Source organism: Cyrtonyx montezumae, unplaced genomic scaffold (assembly GCF_038088225.1).
Source record: "Cyrtonyx montezumae isolate F1298 unplaced genomic scaffold, pur_monq_1.0 scaffold_0, whole genome shotgun sequence".
In the NCBI taxonomy this organism is placed as follows: Eukaryota; Metazoa; Chordata; class Aves; order Galliformes; family Odontophoridae; genus Cyrtonyx; species Cyrtonyx montezumae.
In genome coordinates, this window is record NW_027071824.1 from 11,841,997 (window position 1) to 11,856,812 (window position 14,816).

The 14,816-nt window shown below is 34.2% G+C and overlaps 2 protein-coding genes across 3 annotated transcripts in view; one reads left to right on the forward strand and one right to left on the reverse strand.

Annotated features, from left to right (window-relative positions):
- The window catches only part of ABCG8 (ATP binding cassette subfamily G member 8), a 451,150-nt gene that overhangs the window by 70,485 nt on the left and 365,849 nt on the right, over window positions 1-14,816 (forward strand). The gene's annotated exons all lie outside the window — the stretch shown is intronic.
- Window positions 1-14,816, reverse strand: part of LRPPRC (leucine rich pentatricopeptide repeat containing) — a 91,985-nt gene that overhangs the window by 48,159 nt on the left and 29,010 nt on the right. The window contains exons 16-23 of the mRNA XM_065753760.1: window positions 13,803-13,860; window positions 12,611-12,717; window positions 12,322-12,399; window positions 11,910-11,963; window positions 11,074-11,187; window positions 9,769-9,899; window positions 8,271-8,356; window positions 6,445-6,649 (exon numbers count right to left, since the gene is read on the reverse strand). Coding sequence (XP_065609832.1) covers window positions 6,445-6,649; window positions 8,271-8,356; window positions 9,769-9,899; window positions 11,074-11,187; window positions 11,910-11,963; window positions 12,322-12,399; window positions 12,611-12,717; window positions 13,803-13,860 — 833 coding nt within the window. The remainder of the gene's footprint in view (window positions 1-6,444; window positions 6,650-8,270; window positions 8,357-9,768; window positions 9,900-11,073; window positions 11,188-11,909; window positions 11,964-12,321; window positions 12,400-12,610; window positions 12,718-13,802; window positions 13,861-14,816) is intronic.

The window sequence follows — 14,816 nt, forward strand, 5'->3', positions numbered from 1 at the left end:
CTATCTTCACGTCACAAATACTCATAACAAGTACAGTATTTCCTTTTTTGTTACCTCAGTCACGCAGTCACATTTTTCTCCACTATGTATACAGTATTAAAGCCTTCATAACCTAAATCTGAAAAGCCATCAAAAAGAGATCTGGAAAGAGATCTGGAATTTTAGGAAATAACTAGCACATGTAATTTTTAACATGGTGCATTTGAAAGAATGAAATCACCTTCTGCAGACCATTTTTGAAAAGGATTACAAACCAATCAAAGAAGATAACCACTGAAAGAGTGGTAAAACAATGCGTAGTTACTCTTGGTACTAAAAAGTTTAAACAGAAACAAATCAAACTAAGAAAACACAAAGAAAATATAAAAAGAAGACTAACAGTCAAGAAAAATGCATTTTAGATTTCGAAAGGACTATCAAATTCAGGGTGATAGAAAGTAGGTGAGCTTAAAAAAAATCACTCAATAGTAGCAATTGAAGGTTATAATAAATGACTTGAGATCAAGATTTTGCATTCCTGAAGCTACTTTATTATTAATTCAACCTTAACAAATTAAGATATTATTAAGAAATTAAGATTCCTTCTCCTTGTGCATTTCTTGTGCAGCACACATTACGCTTTTTATTTTTTTTCAAGGAATGAACGTTCTAGACTACTACATACTATTACCTTTATCTAAGCTAATATTTTAATATTTTTCTTAAACAGTAAAATATAGAAGAATTCATTTTGCTCAGCAACACTAGTGTTCTGAAAATGAACTCAAGATGACAGATTTCTACCTTATCCCCCTTACTGAGCCCTGTTTACAGTGCATCTTCTGGCACCCCATGAAGTCATTTGAATTTTTGTCATTTGGGGTGAAGACTAAATTACAGGTTAATTTCAAAACTGCAAGTAGCTGTTGCAGGCTAGATTACTGTCATAAAAGAGAAATACTATGGTAGTTACCACAGACAGATATAAAGCTTTATATAATCAGTATTTTTCTCCTACTTTAGATGCAAGTTCAGTTAACATCTTAAAAAAAAACCAAACCCACAGTTTTGCAGAAAACTGCTCACTTTCTAAGGAGGCACAACAACATTCATAGATTCAAATTAAAGTTTCCAGTGATAAATCTAGCTTTTCAGACTGATGCTCAAGCAGCCATAGTATTGCCTTGGCTGCATTCCTAAAGGATTACAGTGACTGTTTTTAGGTCAAAGCTATCAATAAATGAATGAATAATTGGAATGTCATTCAAACAGGAGCATTAAGAGTTTTCTAGTCTTTAAGTGTTTATTTCTGGAAGCATTAATACTGTATACGCAGAGAAAAAATGTCAGTAAAGGACTGAGATTACAAAAAATGGAAATACTGTACTTGTTTCTGATACTTACTGCTCATAGGTTCTCAAATAACTCTGCATTAAAGGAGGTCAATATCTTATACACTCATATACTTGACATTTGGTTTTAATCTATCAAAATCTGGCATTTGTTCTGTTGCATTCCATCAGTAAATAAATAAATAAAATGAATGAACAATAGAACAGGCATAAAACAATTGTACAAAAGTTCAGCCTCCAAAAAGAAACTGTCAGTACTTGCATTGCAAGGGTAAATAACACCCATCTGCTTGTACTTAAATTAATGCGATTTACCTAACAACTTGCAGTATCTCACAACTGTCACAAACTGCAATTAATCCTGAGGTACATCCTAGCAACAACTTCTCTAAGACAATCCTAGTAGAAAAACACAATCAAAATCAGGAACCTACTAGAGCTTTCAAATTCCAAGTGTAGGTAAGATTGTAGTGTGTTTCTTGTTATGACTCACTAACTTAAAAAAAAAAGCCACACAAAGAGATGACTATTTGCATTTTAAGAACATGATGTTTAGGCATAAGCATTTAAAGCCAATAAACAGCTGTGCATTTGAAAACACTTGGCAGACACTTTTGTCAAAACTTATGCATGTCAAATGCCCTTTAATCTTGCTAGATAATTACTTTCTACACTACTAAGCTAAAAACTGTCCATAATAACTGTGTAATTAATGTGGATCAAGTCACAGAAGAAAGACTTTCTGTGGCAGCCTGCACAAAATTATTGTTTAAAACATGAACACATGCCTCATTTTCAGGTGGCCAGATTGTAAAGGTTTATTTCAGTTACTTATAAGTAGTATTCTGTTAAAGGCTAATATCTATTACACTTCAGATTTCGTATACTGCTCCCCCTCACCGAATCCATTGAAAAACTAATCTATACTGTTATTTCCAAATGACAGGAGAAGCCACAGTCACATCTGTATTATGCTCATCTCTTATATAACCCAGTCGAAGTCCCTGTTAGCTACTATTTTTCAACTAAATTAGAGCTAAAGTTAGGATTACCAAGTTTTTGGATTCACTTGTTTTCTGTTTAGTATGCCTATGAAGTCAAAGACGCTATGAGCACAAACCTCCAAAACATGGGCAATTTTTCCTCATGCACAAAGCTTATCCAAGGAGACCGAATGACTTAGATGTCCCCATGTTTGCAGAACACATGCTACAGCAAGACTGGCTGTAACATCATGCATGGATATAACACCCCCTTTAAATTCAACATGCCACTCCCCTCCTGCTTCAAGAGCATAGCACTGAAGCTAACCCTTTTACTAGCAATAAACAACTTTGCCAACCCGAGAGTCTACCTGATAAAAATAAGACTCCAAATATTGATTTTAATTGGAATGAAGTGCTGCAACATTATGCATAAAGCTTTAGTGAAGTGGCAATTTACCTAAGGGGTTTACTGATTGAAAAGCTCTCAAACCTGAAACCGCTAGAGAGGTAGAAAGAAAAAAGGGACTCTCTGGGGTGGGGGTGGAGGGTAGACTGGTAAAACAAATCCCTCTCTACAAATCTGAAGCAGATGTTACTGTAGAGAAAAGTCAATTCAGCAAGGTACAATCAGCTTTACAGAAATTATTCCGTTAAAAGAGAACAGGCTCTTGAAAGAGCTAAATGTTTTTCTGTTCATTTGCTATACTAAGGAATCTTCAAGGAGACTGGTGTTGCAATTACAACTAATCCTCCCCAAAAAATTAACTGTGTTGAAGGCTTTGTAATTTCCCTAGGTACAATTTAGCTGTCACTTACTTTAAAATTTACTCAAACATGCGTTCCGAACAGCACTAACTTCACATGTCAAGTGCTTTCCAGCCAATTGAGTCTAAACTGGAAGTCGGTGTTAAACAACTGAATGATTAGACAAGATAGCTCATTTCCCTGCTCTTTTGTTCAGAATAAAATGCCACATTTACATTATCAGACTCAACAGGATTTTCTGACAGAGAGAGAAAAAACCCTAGTGAACACTGTCCGCACCAAGCACATGAAGCCTGTCATTTACCAATCATCCTTCAAAAAGCAATAGCCATGAATGTAACTTAATTACGACCCAATGATCCTTGACGAAAAATCATCTTATCGCTGCCCTGTCCCCATAGGGCAAATGAGACACTTTTGTCCTTTGGCACTGATGATGCTAAATTCCTAATTGCAATAATGGAGTAAGAGAGCCAAACATCCTTAATTTCATTGCAAGACATAAAGAGTTTTAATGCAAATATTTGAAATAAAGCTGCAACAAATTACAGAAACTGTCTCTACCAGAGGTTAGGTTTTCCCTAAAAATACTACCTAATTTTAGAAAGTGCCTATTTTAGGAGTAAATTTAAAGGAAATTAACTTATATGTGCTACAGAATTTTCTCAAACAAAATCACTGGTGAATTTAACTCTGTGAAAACAAAAGAAAAATTGTCAAGGCACAGTATTCACACTACCTGCTACGTAAGACACCAAACAAATATGGCTTTATACGAACCTAATCACAAATCAGCACACAATGCTTCAATGGACAGTGCTGCATTACAGTATGTTGATCATTTTTAAAGAAACACAATCCAGGTTTTTTGATCTTTAAAAATACAGCTATTAACTGCTTATGTTCAGTGACTTAAAACCACAGAATATGTTGTTGATCCCGTCTATAATACGAAAAAATTTAATACCTCAAGATGTTCTCTTTTCTTTCATTTCCCAGAGGTAGTATTTTACAAAGAGAATAAAATTACGTTAAGACAGGAATTGGATCAAGTTTCTCATGAGGTTAAATACTCCTATTTTTGGTTGTCTCAAAGTTGGCTTGAGCATCTTTCTCAGAAGAAAAAAATTACCAGTAATTATTACATTTATTTTTACTTCTCTGGAAATAGGTACTAGCAAAGTACTGTACAGTACAGCAGCAGACAATAATCAACAATGATTGTTTTTTCCTTTTCCGTGCTCTGCTGTGAATTCTCACTTTTAACATGCACTACAATTTAAGAAGAATTTTAGAAAATTTATGGCTATGTACAGAGAAGAGGGGTACATGAAAATATTTAATCCTACTATTGTCAAAATCTTCAAAAGGAAATCACAGATTCCTTTACAAGCAATTAAAAAGTTTGAATTCAATTAAGAACACAAAACACTAGTGCAACCAATGCTATGCAACATGAAAAAAAAAAATGTTCCACAGCTAATTTCAGAGGCATGCTGACAACCTGCAGCTAAATGACAACATTTCAGTATGATACTTGAGCTGTAGGATGGCAAATAGTAAGCACTACTGCTGAAAGAAATGACTAATGCTTATTTCAGTCACTCAGAACTTCGAAAAATCCTCAGGATTTCCTACACAAAAAAATCAGTAAAATGCAATTATTCTTTCCAAGGTAACCATGTAGAAAGAAACTTTTGTCTCTCAAAGAAGACAAAAAGAAGAGAAAATGAGCTTTCTTTGCAGTATTATCTATCTAAATATATGAGATATATTAAGAGTTATACAGATATGTACCAATGACTTCGTAGTCCTACAGTTCTACAGTATGGAGCTATTTTCCTCTTGAAAAGTCTAGTCCCCAATCTATTCATTAAAAATAATAGAAAACAAACAAAACAGAAAAACATGCTATCCTTTTTTTTTTTTTTTTTTTGAAGTTTTGCAAATCATTTATATTCCAAAATAATGTGGAAGCAAGCTAGAACAATATCTTTACTGTCTGCCTTTTCACCTACTCATGATCACATCGCATCACCATACACTATCTCAAGTGAAGAGAACCTAGTACTACCACATACAACTCTACATGTCAATGTACATAAAGCAATTATGTAAAATGCAACCACACTTACTGTGCACTATAAAGCATATCAGATATTTTTCCAACACATTAGTTACATATGACTGCAGTTAAATTACTTTCACAGACATCTGCCTCATCTTGTGATATAATCAAGGCAGAGTTGCTGACTGCATTCTGTATACTTCTGTTGACCAATCCACTAAAATGCTATTTTCAGAAAGAAATATATATTCATCCACCAGGAATTACACGTTCTTATCAAAAATTTTGAATGCAGAAAATAGTATTACAGATTTTTGTGTGCCCAGAATACTCATAAGGACTAAAAATCTCTCCATGCTACCAAAATGTTAACATGTATCTTTGAGGCTAACTTACATGCTCAATACTATGAAATAGTCACTTATTTCATAGGTATATTATATTTAATATTAAATCAATAACACTTGATATACATGAAACAAACTGCAAGAAGTTTATCAGTCACTGCAGTTGAAAGATAAAAATTGAATGACTAAACAAATGATGTACAAGGGATAAAAAAAACTGTGCATACAGTAGGGAAAAATAAAAGTGATTCTTAGCTCAATTTCAGTAAGCAGTTGTCACATAGCTCATATACACTTAATTCAAATATCCTGCACCTCAATGAAAAAGTTAAGTATGGGAACGTGACACATGGAATTACACATACTTCCTGCCAGAACAAGTGCATGAACTTTCCTATCTGGCTTAAATGATATTGAAAGTATATATGGAAAAAAACACAGTAGACAAAACAGACAGTACTTTAAATTCATCAGCCTGAAGGCAACAATATAAAATCATCTGATATTCACAAAGTACGTGAATTTAGAACATTTTCACCTCCAAAAAGGGCTCTTCAACTCACCAGAGATCTACTAGATGGTGCGGAAAAATAACAGTTTCCATGGGAAACTCCAGAACTAAGAATACCCATCTCACTCTGCACTGCTATCTTGTCAAACAGACTTTAAAACCAACTCATTTGTGAGTGTATTCCAATAAGCAGTCACCACTTCTATTGTCTGTATACAACTGTTGTCCCCGCATCAATAGCACACTGATGTACAACTGACGAAAACCAACTTACCTAACTTTTGAAATCAACTACTCCAAGCTAAAGTAATATAAGCATATAAGTGTTAGCAGACATAAGCACCTTCCAGCATGAATGCTACTATTTATAGCATACAAAGGTCATTCAAACGGAAGGATCATTACTTAATTCATCTACAGCCCAAACATAGCTTACTTTTCAAGGTGAACTGTAATCAGAGGGGAATAAAGGGCAGCAGTTTCTGCCAACCCGAGGTTCACAATGGTCTCATGTAACCGATTCACTGTTTCAACTTCACCTCGGATGGCAGCACCATTAAGAAGGCGGAAAAAAGATGCAACTGCTCTATCCGAGATCGGAACGTCCTTCTCTTTCATCTCTGTTAGAACGTTAATAGCATCTACAATGAAACAACACAAAAGACCCTTAGGTAATTTCATGTAGGGAAAACAAACTGCTATTAAAACAGCATTTCAAACCCAGCAGGAATGTAAATTCTGGCGTATAATGCCGATTTCAAGTTAATTACTACTTGCATTTCTAAACGAGACTACAATTATAAATCCACAATAGCATGGTTTTATCATTTTGCTGCAACTTTGACTACAAATTATAGATAGGAACTGTGTGCCCACTCTGCACCACATAACCCTGTGTAGTCTGCCCTATAGCTGCAAGATTCTACTAAATGGATGCTTTTATCGTTCAATGCTAACATCTGCTAAATCACTCCATTGTTTCTTCAGCAGATGGCTTGTCACGAGGCCAGATAATAAAGATATGTTTACACTGTATATACAGCCAGACTAATGGTCTGATACCGATACGGCCTGTTTGCTGTGTCGATACTAATTAGCCAAGGAGAGCCAATGAAAGCTTTCTAACAGACTGCATGTTAAAACATTAGGTTCATTAAGCTTCATTAGTAAGGCAGAAACAAACATTTTGGTATATGGAATAAGTGCATTTTTGTAACGTTCTTAATTATTGCATAGACAGAATGTTTTGACCACTTTACATTTGGCTACGTTTATGAATTGCTTAATTTTCTGAGGGACACTTATGCTCTTAAAAGCAAGCTAATCTTTTCAAACTGCTTTAATGCAGAGGTAGCCATGATCTGATTTGTTATTATATTAAAAAAAAAATCAGCTTTAATTATTATTTTTCTAACGTTAAGCTTAAGATAAAATTCCAGAGAAGGATATATAAGAAGAAGTATTACATTAGATTTTTAATGCTGTATAGCATTTTGGATTCAAAATGTTACGGTTTTATAAGCTTGGATAGTGTTTTTATTGTGTCAGGTCTCCTACAAAATCACAGAACTCAATATACAGAATCATGCTTTAAAGTTGATGATAGTCTAGGGTTCTTTTAAAGATCAACCAAGTCACGTAAATTACAGAATGATATTAAACTAAATTACTGAAATTAAAGAGCTAACAGTTTAATGCAAACATCTAGAAATCCAGAATAGGCAGCTGGCAGAACACTCATTAAAAGCCAAAATTTCCAGGCCGCTTGACAGATTGACTCTAAAAAGCAATAACAAACACATATAAGAATAGTAACAGAAAAAATATATACTTTATAAAAAGTTAAATGATTTTTTTGCAGTACTTGGCTCTTACGAGAAGGTTATGTTTATAGGTTTTATGTTCAGCCTTCAGACCTTCTTAAGCAAAAACAAAGCCATTAGTCTAGGCACATACGCAATTTGTGCCATAAGTCATGATCTTCAAACTCAATCCAAACAGCAATGCTAATAAAAACTAGCTGCAGAAATGCAAAAAGCACTGAGCTGTGCAAATGTAAATGACAAGCTTGCCAATCCATTAAAACTAATGGCCTGCACTGTCCAAGCATCTCTGGTTGAATTCACATGCAAATTTGTATGCAAAATGTTCAAGCACTTTTCAGGACATGATATACCATTAATATCAACTCACGTTTTTATTCCTGAAGCAAGATACCTTTATTATATAGCAGAAATATAGAATAAAAGCAAAAAGGATTACCTTCTAGTCTACCATGCTTTGCTAGGACTTCTACCAGTGCTATGTACTTTCCAGTGTCCAGAGCAACAGGTGAGTCCTTAGGGAAGCTAGAAATTAAAACATTAAGAACTGTATCAGTAGAAGTTCTGATTTTATGAACAAAGACTTAAGACTTTTTTTAAAAAAAAACTATGCAACTAAAGAAAAGCACTGAGAGCTAAAAGTTTTCAGAGTTAAAGGAAAAATCTCATCTACTTCAAAAGACGAAAAAATATTTTCTACAGTTTTTCACCAACAAAACCCCAAATTTTAAATAAAAGCTTTAAAGAGACAGATGGTTTAATTATTTGATAATTTTCTGCAGAAAATAACACAGTTCCCCAGAAGCCTGCAAAGAAAAATACAGTCCTTATATATTTTTTCCAATAAGGAAAAGAACATGAATCTATTCAACCTTGATCAATACACAAAAATCTACTATTTTCGAGTTACCACTACGTATTTATTTTCTCTTTCCTGGAATTTATTAGATGAATTCTTCTACTGTTTTCTCTTTTTGCACCAATTCAAAAACATGCCTCTCAGCAGTTTTACACTACACTCAGGGCAGATGAGTAAAAACATGCTACTGCATTGAAGCTTCAGTAAAGACTTGAAGTAACTTCATACAAGCTCACTATGGGAATTGTGTGCAAGTGTTAGTATGCCTAAAATCAATACAATAGCGTATGCTGAGTGGTGAATTCCTGCATATTCACAGCTCAATTATTTCACAGTTGAGAACGTAAGCAAGGTGTGTTGAACACCTGTCTCTTCAAATACTGTAAAACAAAAGCAAATACTTTGTGAGTACATATCAAAATGTGAAAGTAATTCTACTTGTTTTGTTCCCCATAGCATCGGACTGAAGGGAAACTTTCAGGGAAAAGAGGGAAAAGAGGCAAGTAGGACTATACATAACAATATACTCCTAGTAAAGTCAGTCACAGCATGTTTTAATGGGGAAGTAATTTTAATAGCTGATACACGAAGTTCTGAAAGTAGAAATTTTAAGTAGAATGTTTATTGTCAACCTTAAAATACAATGCCACTCAGGAGCACTGCTATTCTAATGATAATATAGACAGAGCATATTCTAAAAACGCATTCTAGATGCTATTTTAATACACAATACATTTACCTCTTTTCTTCCTTCTTAATTTAAGCCAAACTTCAATTTAGATGCTGTGTGTGTATATAAAACAAAAACAAAATAGATCCTCAACTATACTGCAACTTGCTTTTTGTGTTTGTTATAATTGTTGTCCAGACAAAGTAGCTGTTTCTGATGTTCAATTACAGAAAACATTTTTTGTTAAAAAAAAAAAAAAAAAACACCGTCCTGTTTTAAATGCACATACATTGCTGAGGAAAACTAATTAAAAATGGATGAGGGGGTTAATATTCAGCCTACTTAATTCAACAAGGTCTGTGTATCAGCATAAATCTCTGTGACATGTTTCGGTGCCGGTGTACTTACACTTTTTCTTTCAGGTTCATTGCCTCTTCTACATTATCATGTCGACAGCACAAATTTATTAAGGCTGCATAGCCACCGACAACCATGTCCGGTTCGTATTTGGCTTTCACTTCAAGGGCTTTTTGCATATTCTAAAAAAGGAACAAAGCAAAGATGTGAACTGGAGGAAAAGTCAATATGACATTATGAATCTTATATGTTCAGTGTGCAGTTATGCGACTGCTCCAGTACTTTTAATAATAGAAGATCACATTTTAAAGCACAAAGCTGAAATGGTTTAGAAAATTTTAAAAATAAAGATAATTTTGCAGAAGTCAGTACCTAAAACACCCTATAGGTTCACTTCAAAACATATTTCAAACTAACTCCTTGCTTCAAGTTCATATTTGTTTAGACTTTTTAATCCACACAGATAATGTAAATGTACCCAAGTTCTAAAGTAGTTCTCATTTACTTGGAATTCATAACATTTTCACCTAGTGTACTGCCGAAATAAAATAAAAGCACTTCCTAAAGGATAAGATTCTACTTAACGATGTCACGGAATATTTTTTCCATACATCTCTATTCATACATTTCACCATTTTGAACTTACAATGATATTTGCTTCTAGCCCTACCTTCAGATGCAAAATTGTAGAGACAGACAGCTGAGAATCACTCTTCCTTAACTACATTCTTAGAAGTGAATCTTGTGTTATCATCTGCACGACTGCTACTGTTCCTACATATACAGCTTTATAGGCAGGATCATACAGAACAAGAAACTAAATAAAAGTGTGGTGATACCTCACAAATTACAGACACATGCTAAATGAATGTAAACTACAGCTGGACGCCTGCCGAATGAAGGCAAGAGACCCTTTATCTCAGAAGAGCTTTCCTCCTGCAGGAAAATGGAATTTCAATCCCTGCATTAACAACCTAGTAATATTTGAATTGCAAATGACTAGTGCATGTATCAGTTGCTTGACAATCTAGATATAAGAGACCGGAGCCATGGCTTGAAAGGACATTTGGCATGTATGATAAACCTATCACAGCTGTTACTATCATTCACTTTGCAGATTATTGTAAACAAACTTCAGCAACCCCAAAACATGCCATTCAAGGTGTTGCTGAAATTAGTTAACCTTTTGATTTAATTGCTTTTTGCACTTATGTTTGATTTATAAGCATCAAACCATGAAACCTCAAGTACCGCACTTGTCTTTGCTTAACCATCGTCTTTCCATAATAGAGTCATTTATGTCCCCTTAGAAATATAGCTATGTGTTTCCAATTATCTCTGCATTGCTTAAGATACCTCTTCTTCACAAAGAGTATATATGAGTTGCTTCAAGACATCTGTAATAGGCTGGCTTTCAGCTTTTCGCTTTTCTAGTTTCTTCTCCAAAGCAGACACGTCAGATTTAGCACTCTAAATGAAGGTAACAGAAAAAAAATGTCAATTTCAAAAACACCCTTCCCCGAACAACTTGTCGGATCACTTTAATGAAAGACAGACAAAATAATCCTCTTCCTCTATAGTATGTGAAAATTTCTAATCATTTAAGATGCTTTTATCTTTTTAAAGAGTACATACTAATTAAACATTTGAGTCAGAATATTAAAAAAAAAGAACACTAAGTGGCATATCTACAAAGGTCAACACTACTACTTCTTTCATACTCTTATTTGTGCTCAGGGAAGTAAGGAACGTAAGCCTGTTTCTCTTCCCAACTCTATTCTGTTCAGATCAGAGATGTAAAACTTGACACTGCACCCTTACATTCAGTACGGATTTATACGGTTCCTGCCACTCAAGTGGATCACTGTAATTTGCCAGCATGAATTAAGCTTCACAACATCTGTTAACTAACTAGAACTTTCAAAAAAATATGTATTTATCAGACAGGGAAACTGAGGCCTGAAACTTCAGCCAACTCCAAGGTCAGGCATCAGGTCTGTGTGAAAATCTGGACAGCCCTTATTCGTACTCTGGAAAATACCTTTGGAACCTCTGCACTTCAAGTGAAATATTTCAATAACATTAATATACTTCCATGACCTGGTAACTAGCAATTACAGCTCATCCAAAACCCACATCCAAACATTATTATTCTTGTAAGAACAAGCATAGCCATTGGTGAATTTACTTACATCTTGAACGTTTTCTGTAGGCAGGGATTTTTTAGGAGATAGTGACCTTACATCCTAAAAAGCATTAAGACAGTAAATAAATCACTAATTCAAAACAAGAAGCTCCATCTATAAGCAAGCATATCATACTAAAAATGCTTTTGTTACATAATTCCAAATTAAATCTGCATAATGCAGAATTATTACAGCAACTTGAAAAACACATTAGATGTATCTCCCTAACAATTCCATACAAGAGAATGACAATAATTTCAACAGTTATTGAAAAATCATGGAAAGGTGAAAAGGCTTACATATAAAATCATCCCATAAGCATATTTATTTTGCAAAGGAGAATATATATGCACGGAGTACACGTTCCCCATTTTATTTTACTTTTTAGTTTTAAAGGAATTGCCACAGAACCACAGACCTTAATTAATTCAGGAACTTGAGAGGAGTCCAGCAGTCTGCAAATGCCGCTGCAGTAGGTTGCAGGGATAACTACATTCTGTACCAAGAGGTGGGGAAAAAATTATATGAGTTTTGAAACACAACAAAATGAAATTTGTCTAACAGAAATTATCTTAGACGTAATTCAAGTCTCCAGCTCTTGCATGTCATTGAGAAGTGGTCTGGTTGTACTTAAAAGCAGCAATTTCAAATCTAATAGATACATGTCAGGCAGGACAGGCATTATGTAGCAAAAAATGAAATGGTACCATCTTCTTCAGCTGATGGAAGTATTGTCTCAAACGCTCCTCCTTGGCCTGTACCTCTGAGTCACTCATGCTGTCAATCAAGTGATAAAGAAAATAGCCAACAGCTTCTGTGGAAAAAAACAAGAGAAAGCATTCCACTAAAATTACCGAGACTGTCATGTTATCAAGATTAATTTATAAGAAATCATTTTGGTGTGAGATGTCACCCTGATGAGAGGCTCTGAAATGGCAACAATGATCACTGAGGCATAGAGATTATGTGGTTTGGGAGCACATATCTAACTGGTGAGTGAAAGGAATATTAATTATTTTCAGACCCAGTGACAGCTTTTCAGTACAGAATCTTACTTCAATCTATTTTTTCCACTACTGTGTGACAGAAGTGGTGCTGCCCAAGGCCTTCCCCCCCTTTCCTGCCCACTACCCCAAATAGTTGCCACAAATATTTTGTCACTGCTCAAAAGAAAAAACTGATTTCTACCACTTTGCATATTTAGTACATATATTTTACCCATTATATTCCATTACCAAGCTACATTAAGTGTTGTAATATTGATATGAAAGCATATGAGATATTTTAACCATTACATAACTCATACTGAAGGGGATGTCTATTAACCAATGAAAATTAAGACTTTTAGCAAGTAGTGCTGAGATTATCTAAACAAGTGAAAAATATACTGAGTCCTGTACTTGAGAATCAGAACAGTATTACTATTTACTTCTCACAAGGTCAGCTTTCCCTCCCTGTAAAGCTCCTCTAGCAGGAGGATTTTTTTTTTTAATCCAGATTACATGGAAAAAAAGTATATTTACTTCAAAGTAGAAGATTTGGGATATTAAGTACCATTTGTGCTTCATAAATTTGTAAAAGCCACTAAAAGTAAAACTGGATGTATCGTCCTTTACAGTATTTAAGCATTGATACTGTGCTCATTCTATGTACTTCTGTCACAATTTAGAAAAATAAAAGAGTTATCAGCAAGTTTGTTTATAATTCTAAAAAAGAAGAGAGCTAATGGATTTCAAAAATATGCTCTGATTATTAGAATCAGGATTTTACCCAACATGTTTTCAAATTTCACTTTCAAAAAGAAGCAATCAGTGTTTACTGTTGTAATCCCCCAAACCCATCATTACACAGAAGAACGGATTTGTGGATAAGTTACAATCACAGAAATTGAAACTCTACCAGTTGGTCCCGGAGGCGTCAGGCAATATCGCTCATCCTTGTACAACAGTTCTGTTATCTAGTAAGACAGAATAATCGTACATTGCAGCCAAAAGAAGCAAGCAAGGACAAATAGTACCTGAAATTCAATTCTCAAAATAATAAAGCATCTCTCTGTTAAGTATTACTCTTTACCACATCATAGTAATTCTGTAAAAATATATATATGGTAGGGTTGTTTTTTTTGTTTCCTTTGTGTGTATTTTTTGGTAGATAGTAGGTTTTTCTTAAAAATATATACTGCAGGCTGAAATAGATTCTGAGATGTGGCAGAGAGATGGATTCTCCACTATGTTTATGTATCATTCCACAGAAAGTTAACTATCGTAAGACACAATTTAAAGCAGGTATTAACTGATGCCACTAATGGAGATGCAAACAATTATGTTCCAATTTACTGAAAGGCTGAAATTGGTCTATAAAGCTTTACTGTTTTTTTTTTAAATCCTGAAAGAAGAAAATACATGAAGAAAATAGAGGAACGTGATTTATCTTAAATCTAAGAGAACATGCTAACTAGTATAGTTATCCTAAATAAATGCAGTTTTGAATGACAAAATACACATCCATAAAAATTAATTGCATTCTCTATATTTCAACTAAATTTAGCACATGTTCCATTAGTCTTGTACAGATTGAAGAGATACGTAGATTTTAATTCAGAGGAAAAAGAAGCATTTACTCCAACCCCCCCATCCTGCTCACAAACACTTTAACCTAAACATCTTTTTAGAAAACCATATGACTGTTCTTAAGTAAATTCTATCAACTTTACTTAAAATCCAAGTTTTTAACCACTTCTAAGAATTTTACTGTATTTGTTGCAATCGTAGGATGCAACGTGAAAGAATAAGGAGGGAGATGCATTCTCAGTGTCAGAGAGCTGTGTTTAGATAATGACAAAAACAAAAGGATCCCTCACTTTTAATTGTTAATGAAAATGAATGAAGTCAGAAAACACTAAGTGTAACGTAA